This window comes from Sorex araneus, chromosome 9, assembly GCF_027595985.1.
Source record: "Sorex araneus isolate mSorAra2 chromosome 9, mSorAra2.pri, whole genome shotgun sequence".
In the NCBI taxonomy this organism is placed as follows: domain Eukaryota; kingdom Metazoa; phylum Chordata; class Mammalia; order Eulipotyphla; family Soricidae; genus Sorex; species Sorex araneus.
This window is the reverse complement of record NC_073310.1, coordinates 3,167,017-3,190,177: the sequence shown is the minus strand read 5'-3', so window position 1 is coordinate 3,190,177 and position 23,161 is coordinate 3,167,017. Positions and strand designations below refer to the sequence as shown.

At 60.6% G+C, this 23,161-nt stretch overlaps 1 protein-coding gene across 1 annotated transcript in view; it reads left to right on the top strand.

The window, feature by feature from the left end:
- Positions 1 to 23,161, top strand: part of TMEM120B (transmembrane protein 120B) — a 34,711-nt gene that overhangs the window by 5,322 nt on the left and 6,228 nt on the right. The window contains exons 2-6 of the mRNA XM_004611042.2: positions 11,748 to 11,866; positions 13,390 to 13,506; positions 17,299 to 17,358; positions 17,975 to 18,070; positions 20,256 to 20,345. Of these exons, the coding sequence (XP_004611099.1) occupies positions 11,748 to 11,866; positions 13,390 to 13,506; positions 17,299 to 17,358; positions 17,975 to 18,070; positions 20,256 to 20,345 (482 nt within the window). The remainder of the gene's footprint in view (positions 1 to 11,747; positions 11,867 to 13,389; positions 13,507 to 17,298; positions 17,359 to 17,974; positions 18,071 to 20,255; positions 20,346 to 23,161) is intronic.

Genomic DNA, 23,161 nt, shown 5'->3' with positions numbered 1-23,161 from the left:
AGAGGAAAGCCCCCAGAATAAAACACTGGCAGAAAAAGAGACAAAAAAGGGGAAGTAGAGATAAGTCTCTGGGGGCTGGGGTATGGGAAGTGTTTATCTGGGGTTCCCCAACTGAAGGGACATCCCAGAGGGACAGGCAGGGGGTCTGTAGCCCCCATCGCCCCTTTTCCGTGAGGTGATGTGTCTTTGAGAAACGGTTTTCCAGTAGTCTGAGTACCAGCGGGTGAGGGGCGGGAGAGATCCCGTTGGTGGTTGCCTTGCAAACCACCTGGTTCCAGCCCCAGCACCACCTGTGGTTCCCCAGAATACCGCCAGGGGTCACTCCTGAGCAGAAAGCCAGGAATAGCCCCTGAGCACTGCCAGGAGCGACCCGCTACCCCCAAGGTCCAGGAAACAAGGGTGAAGTGGGGGCTGGTCAGTGGCTGGTCAGTGGCTGCGCCAATCTGATCTGAAGGCAGGCACACACCCCGCTAGGAAGTCACTGTGCTTCTTTCAGAATGAAGTGAAAACATTTTGTCCGTTTCTAAGTGTTTCCTCCCCAAAAGCTACTAAATTGTTGGGTTATAATTTGTATCTCTTTTCCTTTTTTTTTTCTTTTTAACTGAATTGGGGATCAAACCTTGAGCCATATCCTAGCCCCAACCCATTCAGATATTGATCCAAAACTTACTGAAAAAATGAAGGGTTCGGTGAGTCTGTCAACTGGGAACCTTTGTTCCTATGTTGGCTGAGGGTGGTTACACAACAGTTTGTGTTTGCCAAAACCCACTGACCTATACCCCTGAAAACTGGTGAATTGATATGTAAATGATCCCTCCACAAAGCTGATGAAAATATAAACATTGCCCCATACCAAGGGGTTGTATAAACCAGCTGATAATTTACAGATTGCGTGTAATCTGTTGATTAGCCTTTTACTTAATATCTTTCTGGAGGAATAGGAATAAATATTCCTGGGGCTTTGGGGTACAGTCACCGGACTTCCTGGCCCACAGCTACACTGCCCCTGGGTGGCCTCAATTCTGTGGGTGGTCAGAGTTAAAGGATTTAAGGTTTGCTGTCCCTGGACTGGTCTGTTCCCTTGCCCGTTTGCCTCTGGGCCGGGCTGGGTTCGTGTGGGCAGCATTGGGGATTGAACTCAGGGCTTTGTGCTTGCAAGGTAGGTACATTTGTACCAAGTTATTCCTGGGCCTAAGTGTCTTCTCGGGTGAAGTGGCCACTCAGCTTTTCCAGCTTGTTTTGTTTCTTTGGGACACACCGGCAGTGCTCGGGGCTCAGTCCTGGCTCTGTGCTCAGGGATCATGCTTGGAGGTGGTCAGGGGACCCTAGGTGATACCAGGGATTGAACCTGGGTTGGCTGTGTGCAAGGCAAACCCTATACTAAAAGAGCAAGTGGCCCTTCTCTCTTTTTTTTTCTTTGGGGGCGGTCACACCCGGCGATGTACAGGGCTTACTCCTGGCTCATGCACTCAGGAATGACTCCTGGCGGTGCTTGGGGGACCTTATGGGATGCTGGGAATCAAACCCGGATCGGCCAAATGCAAGGCAAATGCTCTACCCGCTGTGCTATCGCTCCAGCCCCTTCTCCCTGTTATTTGATGGCTGGTTTGTTTTCCGTGGTTGTTGAGTGTGAGTTCTTAGTTGTCTTGTCTTGGCCTATAGACGTCTGGTGAGCGATTACTTTCTTCTGTTTAGTAGTGACGAGAGTTTCTTTCACTGCCAAAGCTCTTTGTGTGCGCGTGTGTATGTGTGTGTGTTCCCATGTGCTGGCTTAGGGGTTTGGTTGTTCGGTTTGGGGGCCACACCTGGTGGTGTTTGGGGGGTCTCCTCCGGTTTCATGCGTGGTGGGGCCATGGGGGCTTGGGATCCAGGGGCCCCTCACTCAGAGCGTGCGCGGCCGCCCTCAGTGTCACATCGTAACTGTTGTGTCACCTGTCTCCCCAGTGCCCGATACACATGGCGATCCCGCAGGTCCACCTGCGCCCCGTCAGGGCCGATGAGGTTTAGCCAAGTCACCTGCTGGGCTCGGGTTTCCCTCCTGCCGCGTTCTAGTCAGGTGCACCCGGCACCTGCCGCCCTTCTGTGTGTGTTTGTTCCGGGGCCACCTTCAGTGATGCTCAGGGTTGCTCCTGGCTCCGGAGTCGCTCCTGGCGATGTTCAGGGAACCCTAGGGGTGCTGGGCTCGAATCCGGGCCTGCTGCACGCAAGGCCTTAGCCGCTGTGCTCTCTCCAGCCGCATCACCCCGCACTCCTAACTTCAGCTCCGCGGCCCGCCGTCAGTGCGTGTGGACTCAGCGCTGTCCCCTCCCTGAGCCTCGCGGGCTGGACTCATTAGCTGCCTCTCCCCCGGGACAGTGCGGCCCTCGGGGACGGCGAGGTAGCAGAGCCCTGGCCCTCGGACGGAAACTCGCTTGTTTATGTCTTTCCTGTGAGCCTGTGAGCTCAGGGATCAGTGCTGGGCCAGATTCGGGCGGGGGGGTCTTGTTCCGTGCCGGGGGTCTGAACCTGGGTTGGCCTCATGCAAGGCAAGTACCCTCCCCGCTGTCCTGGCATACCGCTCCCCATTAGCTCTCTTGAAAACCCAGTGTGGGGGCCGGAGCAATAGCACAGCGGGGAGGGCATTTGTCTTGCACATGGCCAACCCGGGTTCAATTCCCAGCATCCCATAGGGTCCCCCGAGCACCACCAGGAGTAATTCCTGAGTGCAGAGCCAGGAGTAACCCCTGTGCATCGCCGGGTGTGACCCAAAGAGAAAAAAAAAACCCAGTGTGGGGGCCGGAGCGCTTGTGGGGGGGAGGGTGTGACCCCCACAGGCCATAAAGTCCCTGTGCCCTGCCAGGGGTGACCCCTGAGCATGGCCCGGTGTGGTCCAAGAAGCAAGACCCAAAATAACCCTTCATGGTGGGGCTGAGAGCACAGGGGTTACGCCACGTGTCTTGGAGCCTCTGACCCAGGACCCGGCCCTGCAGCTAGTGTGGTCTCCCGAGCACAGCAGGAGTGAGTCCTGAGGGGCAGGATGTGGAGGGCGCTCTGGGGGGGCCCAGAGAGACAGAAAGGGGCCCGTTCCGGACAGCAGAGGTTTGCCAAGCTTGCGGGTGCTTCCCTGTGGGGGCAGAGAATGGGGAATTCCACCTCGAAAAGACGTTCAGCTCCGTGCATACGTTTGTTTCCTGGAGAGAGGTGGGGGGCGCGTGTTGCTCGTTTCCTGTGGACGATGGACGGTTCGTGTGTGTGTGTGTCCTGAGGTGGGGACCCCACACAGGGCGGGATGGAGGCTCAGGCACTTGCCTCGCCAGGGGCCTGGGTTCCAGTTGCTCCTCAGGGCCCCAGGTACTGTCCGGTGTAGCCCAGCTGTCGTCCGGGGCACTGCTGGCCGAGCCCCCTGCAAAAGTAGCCAGACACAACACGACCAGCTCTGCCTGCATGGGTGTGGCCGGGCAGCGTCCACCACCCGACGGGCCTGGTCCTGTCCTGCATTCCGTCGGCGCTCCTGAGGCGCCTCTGGGTGCCGGTCACTTGGGTTTCCGTCCTAGTCCCGTCCCGCCCCCACTCTGCCCGTGCTGCGGTGTCCCCCGGGCGCGTCGCCGCGTCTGGAGCGTGGCAGCTGGGCCCGGGCTTGCTCGCACAGCAGAATGGAGCCCTTCTTCCCAGCTGCCCGCCCGCCCGGGCCCCAGCACGCGAGGCTATTTTTAGCAGCAGTGACTGGACGTGGGAGTCAGCCACGCATGGTGGTGGTGCTCCCCGAGCTGCGCAGGGCGGCACTCCGGGTCCCCCACAACATCTGGTCAGAAAGAAAAGGAGCACTGGGGGCCAGAGCGATAGCAACAGCGGGGAGGGCGTTTGCCTTGCACATGGCCGATCGGGTTCAATCTCGGGCATCCCATAAGGTCCCCCCCCCCCCCAGCACCGCCAGGAGTGATTCCTGAGTGCAGAGCCGGGAGTAACCCCTGACCATCACTGGGTGTGACCCCTCAACCCAATAAAAAAGCAAAAAAAAGAAAGAAAGAAAGGAACAGCCTGGGGCCTAGAAGATGGCGCAACAGGCAGAAGCCCCGGGGAGCCACCCCTGAGCTATGAGCTAGGGCAGCCTTTGAGCACCGCTGGGTGTGGCCCCCAGACAAGCAAAATAATGGTTGTCTGAAGAATCCATGTGGGTATCAGCCAGGCGGGACTTGACTCCCGAAGAAGGTCTCACGTGCCGACGGCTGCACCGGCCACCTGCCGAGGCCGAGTAGCGGAGGAGAGAGGGGTCCCCTGTGTGGCTGGTTGCGCTCTCGGACGCACGGCTGTGACCACTCGGTGACAGTCACTATGAGGAGGGGGGAGGTGCCCTCAGACCTGCCCTCTGACCCTGGTTATCAGCCCGGGAGGTTGGGAGCAGGGGTTGGGACGCATTTATTGGTCTGTTTGGGGGCCACCACTGCTCGGGGCTTACTCCTGGCTCTGTGCTCAGGGGCCAGTCCCTGGGCATCGTGGTGCTGGGGATCGAATCACGCTCAGTCAGGTGCAGGGTACGCGCCTCACCCTGGGCCGCCCTCCGTGCCCTGAACGCTCTCTCAGTGTCTGTGGCGCAGACATTCTTTTTTTTTTTTTTGGTTTTTGGGTCACACCTGGCGATGCACAGGGGTTACTCCTGGCTCTGCACTCAGGAATTACTCCTGGCGGTGCTCAGGGGACCATATGGGATGCTGGGATTTGAACCCGGGTCGGCCGCGTGCAAGGCAAATGCCCTACCCGCTATGCTATCACTCCAGCCCCATGGCGCAGACATTCTTCACAGGGGCCCGGGAGCAGAGGCCCAGAGCGTCTCCATCGCGTGTGTGGAGTGGAGAGAACTCAGGCTGCGGGAGAGACGCTGAGGGGGCCCGTCCGCCTGCCCGTGCCGCCGAGACTCGGGCCCCGGAGGTCCCAGGGCACAGACTGGAGCCGAGCTTGCCAGGCTGGGGCGGGCAGGAAACTTACGCTTTTCTGGGTTCGGTTTGCAGTTTGGGGGCCAGAGAGACAGCTCGCCGGGCTGAGCACGGGCTGTGGGGCGGGACGTCTGGCCTGGCCTCCAGCGCTGCGTGTGCTCCCCTGATCACTGCTGATGTCACCCCAAAACTGGGAGGAAAAAAACAAAACGGTTTCAGTTTGGAATGATGAAAGTGATGACAGACGTGACCCCAGGACCGGTGCTCCCTGGCTCTGAACAAAGTAAAAGCCAGGGACTTGTTTACACGTAGAGACTTTGTCAGATTTAAATGATCAAGATGATGGATTTGTTACGTGTGTGTTTCTGCTGCAATTCAGAGAGACTCGGAGTGGGACAGTTGGGAAAGGCAAGGGTTCCTAGGACAGATCCGTCCCTTTTTTTTTTTTTTTCTTTTTGGGTCACACCCAGCGATGCTCAGGGGTTACTCCTGGCTTTGCACTCAGGGATTACTCCTGGCAGTGCTTGGGGGACCATATGGAATGCCAGGGATAGAACCCGGGTCGGCTGCATGAAAGGCAAACGCCCTCCCCGCTGTGCTATCGCTCCGGCCCCAGATCCGTCCCTTTTCTGGCGGATGTCTGGGATGAGGTGGGGCTGGCAGATTGGATGTGGGTGGGAGATGCCCAGGTGGGGAGTGGGGCGCATCGAGGGTCCACGTCAGCCCCCAGCCCCCATTGTCTGCCACATGCTGGCAGACTCCGAAGGGTCCCGGGACAGAAGGGACTCGGCGTGCACCCTCCAGGACAAGGGCCAGCTCCGATAACAGGGGACAAAAGGATGGGAAGGACCCATGATGAGGAAATATTGTGGGCCGGAGCCGTGGTACAGTAGGGCACGTGGCAGGCCCGGTTCAGTCCCCGGCACCCCGTATGGTCCCCCACGCCCCGCCAGGGGTCGGCCCTGAGCACCGCAAACCAGAAACAAACCCCAAAGCAAGATAAAGGGCGGAGAGCTCGGTCTTCGGGAGGTGAGGGAGCAGCTCGTCAGCTCCCCTGCCCGCTGGCCAGCTTGCCACCGTCCACTAACGCTGAAAACAAGGTCTGCAGAGAGAGCGGGAAGGCGCCCGTCTGCATGCAGCCGGCCCACAGCCCATCCCAGGCCCCGCGTAGGCCCCTCAGCACCTCCAGGAGTGAGTGATCCCTGAGCACAGCCTTCGTGGGCTCCCTCCCCCCGAGATAAACTGAAAGTAAGCCTGTCCCCTCTGGCCCAGTCACCCCCATCCCGTCCCCCAGAGGCAGGCGAGGATCTTACTCAATGCTGACGTGCTGGTCTCGGTTGGCATCTGGAAACACCCCAGACGGCCAGCAGGAGGGGGATGGGCGGCTACAACTCGGCCCACCTGCAGCCTGGAACAATACAAGAAAGGATGGAGCGTGGGGCTGGAGCGACAGCAGACCCGGGTTCAATTCCCAGCATCCCATATGGTCTCCGGAGCCCCACCAGGAGTAACTCCTGCGTGCGTGAGCCAGGAGTAACCCCTGTGCATTGTCAAGTGTGACCCCTCCCCAAATTAATAAAAAAATAAAAATGAAAGATAAAAAGAATGAAGCAAAACGCAAAACCAAAGGACGAAGCTCATCGGTGTCGTTCAGGCGAGTAGAGAAGGTTGTGCCGACTGTAGAGTCCAGGGTTGTGGCGCTTGCCTTGCTCGCGGCTGGCCATGTGGTCCCCGGCACTGCACATGGTTCCCGGAGCACCGCTAGGAGTGATCCTTGAGCACCACCGGATGTGGGTCAGTACCTCCTTCCTGCAAAGACAGTGAAAGTTGTGGAGTCATGATTTAACATCCGCTGGCCACGACCGAGAGCACTTTAGAGTGGATTGGACGAAGAAGCCTCGGGTTGTCCTTCTCTGCACCCTACAACACTGTTGGCTGTGGCTCCTGTTACTGGTTCTGAGGTTTGTTTTTTTTTGCTCTTTTGGGTCACACCCAGCGATGCTCAGGGGTTACTCCTGGCCTTTGCACTCAGGAATTACTCCTGGTGGTGCTCAGGGGACCCTATGGGATGCTGGGAATCAAACCTGGGTCGGCTGCATGCAAGGCAAACGCCCTACCGCTGTGCTATTGCTCCAGCCCCAAGGTTTTAATTTTTTGGGGGGTGGGGGCACGCCTGCAGTGCTCGGGTTATTCCTGGCCTGATGCTCCCCGTCTTGCTTCCGGTGACGCATGGGGGACCACGCAGTGCGGGATGGATCCTGGGCCTCCTAAAAGCGGAGCGGGAGCCCAGCCCCTGAGCTGTCCCTCCGGCACGCTGCTAATATTTAATTTAAAACATAGGGGTGGGGCCGGAGTGATAGTACGGCGGGGTGGGGAGCTTGCCTTGCCGGGAAGCCGACCTAGATTTGACACTCAGCACCATCCGAGGGTCCCGTTCTCCGCCAGGAGTCAACCCTGAGTGCAGAGCCTGAGCACAGAGAAGCATGACCCCCACACCCCCGCGCCCCCCAAGAAACCCTGGAGAGTGTGTGCTCAAGGGCCGCCTGCTCGACGCGCTCTGCTCCCTGCAGGGGCCAGTGCCAGCCGCCAGCTGGTTGGCCTCGGCTGGGGACAGTGGCGGGCAGGAGGCACCGGGCGGCTCTTGACTGTCCTTGTCACTTCTGTCGTCCCGTCTCCCTCCCGGCAGCCCGGGGATGGCAAGTGCTCTCAGCAGTGACCCTGGAAAGGTGAACCTTTAGCTCTTGGCAGGTGAGGTGGAGCACGTGACCTTCTGTGGGTTTTTCTTAGAAATTGTGTGATACTGCTTTTTTTTTTTTTGGTGTGTGTGGGGCCACGCCTGGCTGTACTAGAGCTTCCTCTTAGCTCGCGCTCACTCCTGGCAGGGCAGTGGGGACCGATGGGGTGGCGGGGACTGAGCCGTGCTGGCCGTCGGCAAGGCAGCTGCCCCAGGCCTGGTGTCGCTGTGCATTTCGTTGGCTGAACCCCGGCCGGCGGAGATCAGAGGAGGGGTGAGCAGTCACCAGTCTGTCCGTTTGGAAACGGGCCGGTGAGGCCGCCGGGGACCCAGCCTGGCGCGGCTGGGGAGGGGTCAGCGGGCTTAGCTGTTGGGCCCACGTGATTCTACTTTCCGTGCACGTGTTGCTGTACACCAGCTGTGGCAGGGCCGAGCGTGGCGCGGGGCCGCCCGTGTTCCGTCTCCGGGACACCATGACCCCCAGCGGACTGCTGGAGGCGGCCCTGGGCCCCCACAACAGCCTGAAATGGATGAAATGTGGCTCCGAGTCGAGCACAGCCTCATGCTGCCTCCCACCGGCCCGTTCTCATGGCAGCGTCCCCCGCTCCAGGGAGCTGGGCGGGGTGCGAGGTCGCAGCCTCGTGCTGCCAAGGGGAAGGGAAGGACGGCCAGGGAGGCGGTGTGAGCAGGCGGGGGACGTTGGGGCCGGCGGTGTAAGGCCTGTGAAGTTGGGGGCCGGCCCGGTACGTGATGGGCGCGACTCTCGCCACCTCCCTACGGCCGCCTGTACGGTGTGACCTGAGACTGCTCTGACAGAGATCCAGGTGGCCCTGGCAGGTCAAAGGTCCCCTGACTTAGAGGGCCAGATTACGGGCTTTGCATGTGGGAAGCCTGGATACGAGTCCCAGCACCCCGTGATCCCCCGAGCACTGAGCTGGGAGTCACCCTGAGCACTGCCAGGAAGGAAGGAATAGGGAAGTTACTTTTTGTTTGTTTGTTGCCATACCCAGCAGTGCTCAGGGCTGAGTCCTGGCTGTGCTTGGGGGTCCATATGGGCTGCCGGGGATCAATGTTGGTTTGGCTGCATGCAGGGGCCCTGCCCAGTGTAACTATTGCTCTGGCACATTAATTTGTTTTGTTTTGTGTTTTGGGTCGCACCTGACTCGGGCGTCATTCCTGGTGGTGTTCAGGGGACCATATGGGATGCTGGTGATCGAACCTGGGTCAGCTGTGTTCAAGGCAAATGCCCTCCCTGCTGTACTGGCTCTCCACCCACCCTCCCCCCATTAATTTTTAACAAGGAGAATGTCTGCAGGTTTTCCTTGTGAGATTAAATATTAATTTACCGCCGGGGGGACCTGCCCAGCACTAGGCATCTGGCACGGCTGTGGTGGGCTTGTGAGTCCCAGGGACCGGCCCGGCACCCTGCCGCAGGTGGGCGCCCTTCTGTGTGGACTGTCACAGTGATGAGCACACAGCCGCCCTGGGGCCGGGACCCTTCCCGACAGCCACGGTCAGCGTCACTGCCGCCCGCCGTGGGGCGAGCATCTCACTCCCGGGCAAGTCCGCCCAGAGACGCCGCCGGAGGCCGGGTGGAGGGGCGCCCCTCGGCAGCGGGCCCGGACGCTTTAGACATGTCCTTGTTAGGAATGACCCAAGTCGAGGGTCTGTCTAGAATAAAGGCGGCTGTAGGGGCCGGAGCAGTAGATAGTACAATGGGTAGCGTGCTTGCCTTGCACATGGGCAACCCGGGTTCGATCCCGGGATCCCCATGTGGGCCCTCGAGCACCACCAGGAGTAATTCCTGAGTGCAGGACCAGGAGTAAGCCCTGAGCATCACTGGGTGTGACACCCTCCCCAATAAAAATGCAAAAAAGAAGACTCAAAAGCCAACCCCCCCAAAAAAAAAACAGGGCTGGGTGTGGGGGCCTGCAGAGGCCGATCACTGGCCCTGGGTCCTGGCGCCCAGCCCAGCTCTGAGCAGCTGTCCCCAGTGGCTGGGGCACTGGTGTTTGAAGAAGTGTTTGGAGAAGAGGGTCAAGGACCGAGTGTCTGCGGCCGGGGGCCCCGGCAACCCCAGCCAGGCACTGCTGTGCCCAGGGACACGGCCCTCTCGCGAGGTGTCTCTGGGTAGAAGAGTCTCATGTGTTTTTTTTTTGTTTTTTTTTGCTTTTTTTATTGGGAGGGGGTCACACCCAGCGATGCTCAGGGGTTCCTCCCGGCTCTGCACTCAGGAATCACTCCTGGTGGTGCTTGGGGGACCATATGGGATGCCGGGGATTGAACCCGGGGATTGAACACTTGCCTGCGTGCAAGGCAAACGCCCTCCCCGCTGTACTCTCGCTCCGGCCCCCCATGTGTTTTTCTGTATGGAAAAACCATTTCTAGGGCTGGAGAGGTAGCCCAGGACGAGGAGTGACCCCTGAGCACGAAGCCCGGAATAACCTGGGTGTCAGCCAGACACCAAAAGAGAAAGAAAGAAACCCAGCTCAGACGGGCCAGGAAGAAAGGGGCCACGCCATGCCCCGTGCCATGGGTGAGCCCCCCCCCACCGCACCCGGCCGGCTGCGTCTGCGCGCTGGGTTGTGTGCTGGCTGTGGTGCTCACACATGTGCTCGCGGGGGGCACACTGGGCTCAGCCCTGTCAGGGTGTGCAGACCGCAGGACCGTGGCCGTCTGGCGCGGTGCGTGCAGTGACAGTGACGTCTGGCGCGGTGCATGCAGTGACAGTGACGTCTGGCGCGGTGCATGCAGTGACAGTGGGGCTCGAACACTTGGCGTTGGCTCTGGATGCAGGCCAGCGAGCCACCGAGCCTTTCTCGGGCCACCAGACGTTTGATGCTGCGGGGGTGGGTGTTTCCTGGTGCCGCAGATGAGTCCCGGGGCCTCACCCAGGCAAATCGTTTGCTCGGACGCCCGCGGTGCGGTGGGACTGACGGAACGTCAAGCGCTGCCTGCAGCAGAGCTGCTGAGACAGTTGCCACCTGCAGCCTCCTTTGCCCCCAAGAGACGCAACACGGGCGAACAGGGTCACCATGCCGTAGGGGCGTGATGAATGAGATGGAGTTCGGACCCTTTGGGGGCTGCGCATTCGGAAGGCTCCAGGCCTGGCTTTGAGGGTCAGGGACCGTCTGCCGCTGTTTCCTGTGGCCGTTTTCCCTGCACCACTTGAGGCCACAGTGGCGCGTTGGGGGCGCCGCCCGCAGGGTCAGAAGCTGGGGCTAGCTCTCGGACTCGGTGGCAGTGAGAATTCTGTCTCACCACGGCGACACTTAGTTTTCTTTCTTTTTTTGCTTTTTGGGTCACACCTGGCGATGCACAGTGGTCACTCCTGGCTCATGCACTCAGGAATGACTCCTGCCGGTGCTCGGGGGACCACATGGGGTGCTGGGATTCGAACCCGGGTTGGCCATGTGCAAGGCAAACGCCCTACCCGCTGTGCTATCACTCCAGCCCTTGGTTTTCTTTTTGGACCCCCTCAGCGGCCGTGCTCGGGGGCCACCACTGCCGCTCCTGTTTGCAAGCTGGGGGAGGGTGTGTGTAGCCAAACCTGGACCCCCAGCCCCTGTCCCAGGACACTCATTGCCCGGTTTGAGCTTCCGACCCTCATCTGAAGCTGTCGGGTCCTGGGACACTGGCCAGCCCTGTGTCACGTGACCACTCTGGGCGTGGGGGCGGTCAGCCCTCCTCAGAGATCCCAGACACAGAGCTGACAGGAGGTGCCGGTCGGTGCCTTATTAGTTCCTGACAGAGGGATGGAGTCCGGTGGGAGGAGCCTGGCGGTTGCTGAGTGCACAGGACGGGGGCCAGGCTGCGTCCCCCAGTTCTCGACCTGGCAGTCCTCCGGGCTGACTCCTGGCTCTGTGCTCAGGAATCACTCCTGGCGCTGCTCAGGGGATCCCGTGGGATGCTATGGACTGAGCCCTGCTCGGCCGCGTGCCAGGCAGACGCCCTCCCCGCTGTGCTGTCTCCGGCCCCTGCCCCCGTTCTAAATGGTCGTAGTTGCTCTTGGCTGTCAGACTGTGACCTGGGTCCTCGCGTCAGCTGACACAAACCGATGCGGACAGTGACGCCTGCGCCCTGCCGGGCTGCTCACCCCTCAGGAAACGCACCGGATCTACAAGCAGAAGCTGGAGGAGCTGACGGCGCTGCAGACGCTGTGCAGTGGCTCCATCCACAAGCAGAAGTCGCGGTTGCAGGACCTGAAGCGCTCGCTGCAGAGGTAGGGGCAGCGGCAGCACCCCGCCCGCCTCTGCTGGGCGCCCCGGGCGGGGTTTGAGCCCAGGAGTGGCCTCTGAGCACTGCACGGCGTGGGCCCAAACCCAAATCCTCACAGACAGCAAAGCCCAAACTGCCTGGAGCAGAGGATGGAAATGTTCTCGGGAAGTCGCCCAGGAGCAGTTGCGGGCCTCCCTGGGCCAGGGGGTTTAGGGATCTGGTTTTCCCCTCCAGACTGTGTCTTGCCGTGGCTTCTGACGCGGCCCTGGGCTCACTGTCCCCTTGTGGTCGTGGACACGGCCACCCGCCCACAGAACTGCTGTGCATCCATTGGCTGGAATGGATCACGGCGCATTGGCAGGCCTGGGGGCGGGGGCTGGGCATGGGGCAGAGGGGGTCTGGAAGGGGCGCTGCTGGCCGGGAGGCGCCAGGACCACTGCCCATTCCTCGGGGCTTCATGGAAGGGAGGGTCCGAAGGCTGCTCTGCTCACTTGCCAGGGGAAACTGAGGCTCTGAGGGGCTTGGCCCGGGTCACTTCATGGGCTTCAGTTCCCACCTCAGTTCTTCCCTTTCCTGGGCCAGGCATGTGGCTCAGTGATCAAACATTGTCTTGCGTGCCTGAGGCCTCGAGTTCAAGCCCTGGCACTGTAAAAAATGTATTTTAATGAAAACTTTAAAAAAAATTTTTTTTTTCTTTTTGGGTCACACCCAACAGTGCTCAGGGGTTCCTCCTGGCTCTGCACTCAGGAATTACTCCTGGCGGTGCTTGGGGGATCATATGAGATGCTGGGATTGAACCCAGGTCGGCCACGTGCAAGGCAAACGCCCTCCCCGCTGTACTACCGCTCCGGCCCCAGTGAAAAGGTTTAAAAGGTCCCATGCTTCCCTTCCACAGCCTGAGCTTTGGTGGGGAAGGCCGCCCCTAGCACCCACTAGCCCTGGGTGACTGTATCGGGGCCGGAGAGCAGTTGGGTCTGTCAGGACTTGACAGAGACGTGGCCGAGTGGGGGGCTGGGGTGTGGGAGCCGGGTTCCGGCTCCCTCTCTGTCTGCAGAGCGGCCCCAGGCACGCCCCTCTGTCTGCTGGGATGTGGTGGGGGCCATACGGTCCAGTACCTCCTTTGGGGGTGGGGGGGGTTGGGCCTCACCCAGCAGTGCTCGGGGCTATTTCTGGCTTCGTGCTGTGGAGTGACCCCTGGGGGTGCGTGACAGCCCCAGCACATCACGGGCAGGGCTAGGGATGGAAACCGGGTCAAAGGCAGCCACAGGCAGGGCCAAGAGCCGGCGACCTCTCTTCTCTGCCCACCCTGAGTTATGCCCCCGATGCGCCTGGCGAGTCAGCCCGTTACCCCCGTTTTCTTGAGGCCCCTGGGAAATAAGGGGTCAGTGTGCCCCGCACCCCAAGGCCACCCTATCCATCGAAGGGAGGAAGTGTGGGGCCGGGGAGCAGCGTGAGCCAGCTCAGTGCTCCCACAGTCCTCCCGGGCCTGAGCCACACCCCCCGCTTCTGTGCCCGCACCCACCACAGGTACAAGCGCCATGGCAGCCGGGAGGAGGCCGAGCTGGCCCAGCAGATGGGCACCAACATCAAGGAGCGGCAGGACGCCTTCTTCGACATGGAGGCCTACCTGCCCAAGAAGAACGGGTAGGCGTGGGGTTGGCGGGGCCGCGGGTGGGGGCGTCACTGTTCCCGAGCTGCTCGCCCGCAGGGAACAGGCACTTATTGAGCACCTACTGTTTGCCCAGCTGCTCCCTCGCCCGCAGTTGCCTGCTCCTCAGCCTGCGAGCCAGATCACGGTTCCGAGGCAGAGGGGGCATCTCGGCCAGGTGGCCGGCCCGGGAGGCCAGCGAGGGACAGTCTCACTCTCTCCCGGCCTCCCTGCCCACATGCCCGTCTGGAGGTTAAGGTTAGGGCAGGTGGGAGCAGGGGAAATTCCAGGTCTGTCCTCATTGGCCTAGGTCGTGTCACGTGACTGGCTGTGCCCCAATCAGAACCGTGCCCTGGAACCTCTGGGGAAATGTGCCTTGTGGGGCGCGCGCTTTGCCCTCGTAGGGGTAAGGCTTGTGCTGGAAGAAAACCTAGTGCTTTTTTTTTTTTTTTACCCCTCCCTTTTCCTTTTGGGTCACACCTGGCGATGCTCAGGGATGACTCCTGGCTCTGCACTCAGGAATTACTCCTGGCGGTGCTCGGGGGACCCTAAGGGATTCTGGGATCGAACCCGGGTCAGCCGTGTGCAAGACAAACGCCCTCCCCGCTCTGGCCCCAATCAGGTGATTGTTGTCATAGCTGGGTTTGTATAACTTTTTTTTTTCTGTTTTGGGCCACTCTCGGCAGTGTCCAGGGCTAACTCCTGACTTGCTCCTGGCAGGCTCTGGGGAACCCTATGGGGTGTGGGGATCAAACCCAGGTCAGTTGGCCTGAAAGGCAAATGCCCCACCGCCGTACTGTTGCTCTGGCCCTGCAGTGTGAACCATCTTAGATGGGCAGTGGCCCTAGAATCCACTTCCTGCTAAAAAGGATCCGAAGCCCTTTCTCTCTCTCTTTTTTTTTCTTTTTGAGTCACACCCGGTGATGCACGGGGTTACTCCTGGCTCATGCACTCAGGAATTATTCCTGGCGGTGCTCAGGGGACCGTATGGGATGCTGGGAATCGAACCCGGGTCGGCTGCATGCAAGGCAAACGCCCTCCCTCACAAACTCTCCTCCTTTGGAGCCAATTAGATGTCACTGCCTGCATGAAATGTCCCAAACCCCCGCTTGTGGGGGTCAGCTGCAGACCAGGAACCCTTCGCTTTGATTTCTCTCCCATGTGCAGTGTAGAGGTGGGTGGGCACAGTGGGGGAGCTTCCTGGGTCAGTGAGGGTCTGGTGGCCCCTCCTAGCTGTCTGCTTCACCCCCTCACCTGCATGACCAAGACTGGTTCACCATCGCCTTCTCGGGAAGAAACGGGGTGGAATACTTGTCTTTCCCCAGCGGTGCCAGACGCACACCTACCCTGAAATCACACTCGCACCTCACACCCAGCGCGAGTGTGTCCCACGTTCACATCCAGAGGCCCCAGGCTTGACTTTTTTTTTTTTTTTGCGTCACACCCGGCGATGCACAGGGGTTACTCCTGGTTCTACACTCAGGAATTACTCCTGGCGGTGCTCAGGGGACCATATGGGATGCTGGGATTCGAACCCGGGTCGGCCGCATGCAAGGCAAATGCCTTACCCGCTGTGCTATCGCTCCAGCGCCCCCAGGCTTGACTTTTTGACTGCAGTGTGTCCCCGGGGAGCAGACAACACTAGCGACTGTTGATTGGGGCCTGGGCGGAGTTATGGGTGACTGGGGATGGGGAACCGGGTGTGTCCCTGTGGGAGGGGTAATGAACGTGCCCTAGAATTCAGTCATGGTGGTGGTTGCATAACATGGTAAATACACCCAAAGCCGAAACTTTAAAAAAGGCCGATGTGGGCAGGTTGGGGGAGGTGACGCAGAGGTAGCTCACCTGCCTTGCATGTTGTGTAGCACTGTAGCACTGTCGTCCCGTTGTTCATCGATTTGCTCGAGCGGGCACCAGTAACGTCTCCATTGTGAGACTTGTTGTTACTGTTTTTGGCATATCGAATACGCCACGGGTAGCTTGCCGGGCTCTGCCGTGCGGGCAGGATACTCTCGGTAGCTTGCCGGGCTCTCCGAGAGGGACAGAGAAATCGAACCCGGTCAGCCACGTGCAAAGCAAACGCCCTACCCACTATGCTGTCGCTCCAGTGCATGTTGTGAGGCCCTAGATTTCATCCCCAGTGCCTTGAAATACTAAAAAATAACTGAAACAAAAGACTGGTATGATATGTGAATTATATGTTAAAAAATAAAAAGAGAAATAGGAATTGGGGCCTTTGCCTTACATGCGGTAACTCTGGTTCCACCCCAGCACCACGTATGGCTCCGTGAGCACTGCTGGGAATGAACCTAAAATCAAAACAACAACAACCAAAAAGCCTGCTTTCAGCCTCAGACAGTCTGGAGTCCACTTCCGGGACACTGAGACAGGCACGTGCTCGCCAGCATCACACGGTGGCTGTGCTGTGGCCGTGGAGGGCGGTCAGCTGCCGTGGGCACAGGACAGACGGATCACAGGACAGGGGCCCTGGAGCCGAGAAACGCATCTGGGTGACCCCTGGGCACCACTGGCACAGTCCCTGGCATTGCCCCTCCCCCGCCAGTGGGAATAACCAAGGCAGAGACAGCGCCAGAGCCAGTGGGGGCTGCTTCCTGCTTGTCGGTGTAAGAACCAACATATAGGCCGGAGCAGGGTCCCGCGGAGGGGCTGTAACTGTGCAGAGACTGTAACTCCGTACACTCTGGCCCGCCAGGTGTTTTGTTCTGAGGGTCAGGTCCGTGGATGTGTATGTTGCTTAAAACAAACAAAAAAAAGCTTCATGTCATGGGGCCGGAGCGATAGTACAGCAGGTAGGGTGTTTGCCTTGCACGCGGCCCACCTGGGTTCGATCCCCGGCATTCCATATGGTCCCCCAAGCACCACCAGGAGTGATTCCTGAGTGCAGAGCCAGGAGTAACCCCTGAGCATCACGGGGTATGACCCAAAAAGAAAAAAAAAAGTTTCATGTCACACACTGATGTCTTGTGCACTTAAGGAAGTTGTGCCTTGATTTTAAAAAGAGCCCTTTTGGCTGGACCAGTTATCTAGGGGCTGGGGTGCTTCTCTTGCCCATGGCCAACCCCAGTTCTATCCTGGTACCACATGTGGTCCCTTGAGCCCCGACAGGAGTGACCCCTGGGCAGCAGGCGGATACGGCCCAAACCCATCCCCCCGAAAGTAACAAAGAGCTTCTTTTTTGAAGGATCACGCCCAGCATGGTCAGAGCGAATCCCAGCTCTGCTTGGGGACCACGTGGCTCTCGGTATAACGTCATCCTCCCACACATAACGTTGTCTCAGGCCCCTGAGCCCTCTCCAGCCAGTGAGCCCTTTCCGTTGCTCAGGGCTCACCCCTGACTCTGTGCTCAGGGAATCACTCCTGATTCTGTGCTCAGGGAATCACTCCTCACAGGCTTAGGGAACCACATGGGATTCCCGGGATCAAAGCTGGCTCGGCTGCATGCAAGGCAAGTGCCCTGCTCGCTGTACTATCTCCCTGAGCCCCTGAGAGCCTTCTTAGGTTAACGGAGCCTGTACGCTGTCAGCCCATTGGCTGGCGCTGAGTCACACCTAGCTGCAAGGGAGTCTGGGAAATACGGCCTCTCGGCCAGCTAAAGGGGGTCACGGGTCACAGTTGTCACTCTTTAGTTAATCACTGTTCTCTCCCGCTGTGAGTTGACCGTGCAGCCTGACAAGCTGTCATCTAAAGCGGCAGCTGGTGAGTGCCCAGTCCGTGTGACCGTTTGGGGCTGCCGTGGCTCAGGAACCCACACGGGCCTTTCCTTCCAGGCTCTACCTGAACCTCGTCCTCGGCAACGTAAACGTGACTCTCCTCAGCAACCAGGCCAAGTGAGTACCTTTGCCCGCGGCTGGCCTCTCGGCACCCAGCTGCCAGGCGTGAGCGGGGAGTGTCTCAGGAATCGGGAAGCGTTCACGGGCAGAGACAGACTGGGCTAAGGCACCGGCCTTGCCCACAGCCTTCCTGGCTTCCATCCCCGGCACCCCAGACGGTCCCCCGAGCCCCGCCGGAAGCGATCCCTGAGTGCAGAGCCAGGAGTCAGCCCTGAGCACCGCCGGGTGTGACCGAAAACCGGGCAGTTGCAGGGGGCGCTCGGTTGTGGCGCTGGCCTTGGACACGCTCCTTCGTGGGAGAGTTCCCTGGGGTGGGGGGTTCCTGACGTCCTCAGAGTGTTCTGGGGCTCAGGGATATTTGTTTCCAGGGGAAACGGCCCCTGCTGCCCTCCAGCTTGGGTGCAGGTCTCAGCCCCTCCCCACCCTCTCTGTTTCCTGGGGGGGCTGGGCTGCTCCCCTCCTCCAGGAGACCCTCACCGTCTATTCCAGCCCTGCCTCGGGGACACTGGAGGGTCCCGGGGCTGTGGGTGCAGGAGGGCAGAGGGCCCGTGTGGCTGTCCCACTGCCCCTGACCTCTCGCCCTGTGGCCTTCGTGGGGCGCTTCTCGCCGCAGGTTTGCCTACAAGGACGAGTATGAGAAGTTCAAGCTCTACCTGACCATCATCCTGCTGCTGGGCGCCGTGGCCTGTCGCTTCGTCCTTCACTACAGGTGAGGGGGTGGTGCGGACGGCGGGGCCTCTCCCACCTCCAGGAGGTTTGGCGCCCTCACTTGTCAGTAGAGAAGGGTTGTGGGGCTCCCCCGCAGCCCCCTGAGCCCAGAAACACCCCTCCACGAATAAGTACTAAAGGCTGGAGAAAGGGAAGGGGTGTTCGGGAAGGAGTGAAGGATTGTGGCTTCCGGCCGGGTGTAGACAATGTTCCACAAAGTGCAGAGAAACCCGTCACGAAGCCCCCGTGGCCCACAGGGTCCCACTGGGACCCTCCAGAGCAGCTCCACGGAGGGCTGGCCGGGTCCGGCCAGGGCAGCGGGGGGCACGGGGAGAGAGAGGCTGCTGACGGAGGTAGGCTGTGGGGTGTTCTGGAGTTAGTGCTGGTGGAAGGTTCTGGAATGAAAGAGGTGCTTGCTGGGTGCCTGCCAGTGGCTATGCCGAAGACACCGAGTCGTAGGCTCCGGGGCTGGACTCGGGCGAGAACTCGGCACGGGGAGGACGGGAGGAGGGGGAGCGGATAAGTCCTCCAATGCCGGCCGGTGGCACGAACTCGGGGCGCGCTCCGGGGCGAGCAGCCTGGCCCCCAGCCCGGCCTTGAGAGCAGCAGCTGGAGTCGGGCAGGAGGCGGGGCCCAGGCTGGCTGCTGCCCCGGCTGCTGCCAGGCTCACCCTGGGCGTCTGGCCCGCATGTCAAGGGTTTATTTCCTGCCTGGCGCTTGGCGGGGAGGTCAGTTGGTCTGGCCTGGCTTTAATGCCCAAACAAATGGGTCTTTTAGGCCTTGGGTCCGTGCCCGTCTGGGGCCTGGGGCCTGTGCTCGCCTGGCGCCGGCAGCCTGCGGCCTGGCCCGTTTCCCCAGAGGCCAGCGGCGGCCCAGCACTGGTGCCTGCCAGGGCCGTGCTCACGGGGGACGTTCTGTAGAGAGACCAGATTCCCGGTGGGGCCCTTGAGGGGCCCCGAGCACAAGGCCCAGGTGTGTGGTCGGGGTCTAACCGTCCTGTGTTGGTCTGGGGTCCCGCCCGTGCCCAGCAGCGAGCCGGGCCCCGTGTGGCAGCTGCGTGAGGGTCCCGGAGGGTCGGCGCCAGGAGGCCAGTGATTTCCTCGGTCTCGGGCCTGGCACACTCGGGTGCTTCTGGAAGGACAGGAAGCGGCTCCTTCTCTCCTCCAGGGCTGTCCAGCTCTTGGTGTGGCTCAGCCCCGTCGCACGGGCAGGGTCGTTGTCGGGTGTGCGTGCCCCCCGGCCTGCCCGACCATGAGGTCAGCAGGAGAAACCAGGAGACGGTGCAGGGGGACGACTCTGGTTCCGTCCCAGCGCTGAAGATGTGCCCGAGCACTGCCAGGGTCACTCCGGAGCTCAGAGCCAGGAATAGCCCCAGAGCGTCGCTGGGTGTGGCCCCAAACCACCCTCTCCTCGGAACGCATTGGGGGGGACACCGCCTGCCCTCTGCGCAGGTGCCAGGTCTCCCCTGCCCTGTCCAGTACCTCTGTCACGGGCTGGGAGGGGCGCAGAGGCCCGAGTCAGAGCTCTGAGGGGCTCCTTGTGGCAAGTCCCCCCGGGAATGCACGTGGAGGCGGACCCTCTCGCCCTTTCCCGAGACAGATACCGAGGCCACTGGCCTCCCCGCCGGGGCGCCCGGGAGGCGGTGAGCTCTGCCCTGCGCAGACCCAGCACCAGAGATCAGTGAGTCTGACCACGGTGTTCGGGCCGATAGACAGCTGGGGCGGCCGTTACAGATGGCTCAGGGCTGATGGTCGATGCATCTCGCTGCTGCTGGGGCTGAGGCTGCCGGCGGGTTCCCTGCTTCGGCCCCTCTGTCCCCGCCAGCCACAGCCTCGGGCCAGACAGCTTCCAGGGGCGAGGGCTGGTGGCCAGCAGGAAGGGGAGCCCCCGGCTTGAGCCTTAAGAGCAGATAGGGGGGCCAGAGTGATAGCACAGCGGAGAGGACGTTTGCCTTGCACACGGCTGACCAGGGTTCCGTCCCCGGCATCCCATATGGTCCCCCGAGCACCACCAGGAGTAATTCCTGAGTGCAGAGCCAGGAGGAACCCCTGAGCATCGCCGGGTGTGACCCTAAAAGCGGAAAGGAAAAAAAAAGAGCAGGTAGGATGCAGGTAGAAAGGTGTGGAGGGAACGGTGTTCGGGTGGGGACAGCGCCCCGCTTCTCATGCCTGCTCCCCTCCCCCCAGGGTGACGGACGAAGTCTTTAACTTCCTGCTGGTGTGGTACTACTGCACCCTGACCATCCGGGAGAGCATTCTCATCAGCAACGGCTCAAGGTAATGGGGCTGGCTTGGGGTGGGCGGGGTGCTAGGGGGACCCGAAGGGGAATCCCGCGTGGAAGGGCAGCAGGCAGGCGTCACCCTTGCCCCCATGGCCTTCCTCCCGGGCGTCCCGGGACTGCTCACCAGGGAGGACAGTTGCGTCGGGAGCCGTCACCACAGACCGCTCCCCACGGCCAGGCTTTAGGCGAGAAGCCCTCGCCCAGCAGGTTCACACGGCACGACCTTGGTTTCCCCGAGTCCAGTGGTGGCGCCGCTGGCAAGGGCTTGGCGTCGCTGCTCAGGCCGTGGGGTTCCTCCCCGTCTCTCTGCGGGCTGTCGTCTCGGCGCCGAGCACCCAGAAGCCCCAAGCTCACTTCTTTCGAGCCTTCCCAGCGCAGTCAGACAGATTCCCTCTCTTGTCGGGATCCCACTGGGCCCCGCGGGCCCCTGGCAGTGTCTGGCTCGTCCCTGAGCCGGTCACTGGGCAGTCAGAACGGGGAGTGAAAGGCTCCAGGGCGTAGAAACGGCGGCACTGGGGGAAATCCTGCCGGGGAGCTAGTCGCTGGCTCTGGGTGACTGGGACGCAGTGGCAAGGCAGGCCCGTCCCCACAGAGAGATGGGGGGCTGGAGAGGAGCCCTCACGCGGCCAGCGCCGGGCGGAGGGGACCAGCCGGTACTGCTCCGAGCAGCTCAACTGGGCTGGGTTCATCCCCTCTGAGGACCGGCTCCGTGCCCCCGTGTCGCCCAGTGGTCAGGCACAGTTGGGGGTCCCCTCACTCCCCGTTCTGAAGTGCTTCCCCATCTTCACTTGATCCTTCCTGCCTCTCCCGCGCGAGCGGAGGGTGTAGGCGCCCGTGTGCCCCCTCGCACCTCTGCGCCATTAGTTCCTGGTCTTTCCCGAAACAAGAAGTCACAACCTCCCAGTTCCTGTGTGCTCCCTCCAGGGCTACTCAGGACAGGTTTGGAGCTTCCACAAGATCAGGGCCAGAGGGGCTGGAGCGATAGCACAGCGGGGAGGGCGTGTGCCTTGCACACGGCCAACCCAGGTTCGGTTCCCAGCATCCCATATGGTCCCCCGACTACCACCAGGAGTAATTCCTGAGTGCATGAGCCAGGAGGAACCCCTGAGCATTGCCGGGTGTGACCCAAAAAGCCAAAAAAAAAAAAAAAAAATCAGGGTCAGAGCAGTAGTCCAGCAGGGAGGGCATTTGCCTTGCACATGGCTGAGCGACCCGGTTCAATCCCCAGCATCCTGTATGGTCCCTTGAGCACAGCCAGGAGTGACCCCTGAGCACAGAGCCAGGACTAACCCCTAAGCATCACTGGGTCTGGCCTCAAAACCAAAAAAACAACAAGTATCATCCATATAAGCCCTCGGATAATTTTCCACCTTTTTTCTGCCCCGAGCGTAGTGTTGAGGAGTAAGGACCGGGGGTGAGTCTGAGGCACCCGCGCTGTAGCCCACAGAACTTGAGCAAAGGTTAATGTTTTGCAAGCCAAACGCTCTCCAGGCCTGGCCCCGTTTGCCATGTCTGCGGGCCATCTGGGTGAAAACCTTCTGACATTTTTAAGTCAACCCTCTCCTTTTCTTTTTTTTTCTCAACTTAAATAAACATTTATTTGAAAAGGAAACTGTATTTCACCACCATACATGGAAAACTAACATCAATGCAGGAAAGAGGAAGTCGTGTAAAACTCTTTTTATTGTCTGATTTCTTGAAGTCGATCCCACTCGCTGCCAAGGGCTCCGGGTCGCTTCCCTGCGTGCGTGTCGGAGGGAAGCAGCCCACCCACCCGCAAGGGTGAGAAGTCGTAGCATCTCCCCCGCACGCACTTCCAGGCCATCAGAAGAACGGAGAGAGAGCTGCTCGCTTCGCACTCAGGGGCAGCCGCGGCCATTCTCGGCCCCGGAAACCTGCTGCGTCCCCTGTCCCCATGCCTTGGAAGGGAGAGATGCAGAAACCGCCCAGTAACAACCTTCGATTCCCGTCTTTCTGCTTTGGGGATGGCTGGAGGGAGACGGTCGCTGTTCTGGGAACGCGAGGTCAGGCCACCGGTGAAGGGGTTTGCTTGCTACCAGTTCCGACCCCTGCGCGCCCATTGTCACCCACCCCCCCTTCTGATGGCCTCTGTAGCATGTTAGGGGTAGGGAGATGGGACCACTAGCCCGCACACCAGCCGCATCTCGGGTGCACAGCTGGAAGCGGCCTCTGAGCACTGTCAGGGGTGGTCCTCAAAATGAGTATTCACAGGCTGTGCTCTAACAGCCGCAAGCAGTCATCAGCTCTGGGTCCAGGGAGAGAAGGGAGGTGGGGTACCCCAGAAAATGGGGAGGGGGCTTCCAAGGGGAAAGTGGAGTGCCAGGTCGAGCATGGCTTGCCTGACACCTCAGCAGGTGCTTTTCTGATGAGACCCAGCTGTTCACCCATCACTGCACAGCCACAGGCCGCCGGGGAAGGCCCTGAGCCCCTGACTTAGGACAACACGCAGCTTTTGGGGGGGTTGTAGGGGGCCAAACTAGGCAGTGCTCAGGACTCACTCCTGGCAGGCTCCAGCGACCTGGGGGTAGAACCAGGGTCAGCCGCTTGCCAGGCAAGTGCCCACTGCACTCTCTCCGGCACCAACACGCAGCTCTTTAAAAGAGACCCATCTGGGGCCAGGGCGATAGCACAGCGGGGATGGCGTTTGCCTTGCACGCTGCTGACCCGGGTTCGATCCCCGGCATCCCATATGGTCCTCCGAGCACCACCAGGAGCAATTCCTGAGTGCAGAAACCCTGAGCACTGCCAGGTGTGCCCCCAAAAGGCCAAGGAAAAAGCCCACATGTGGTT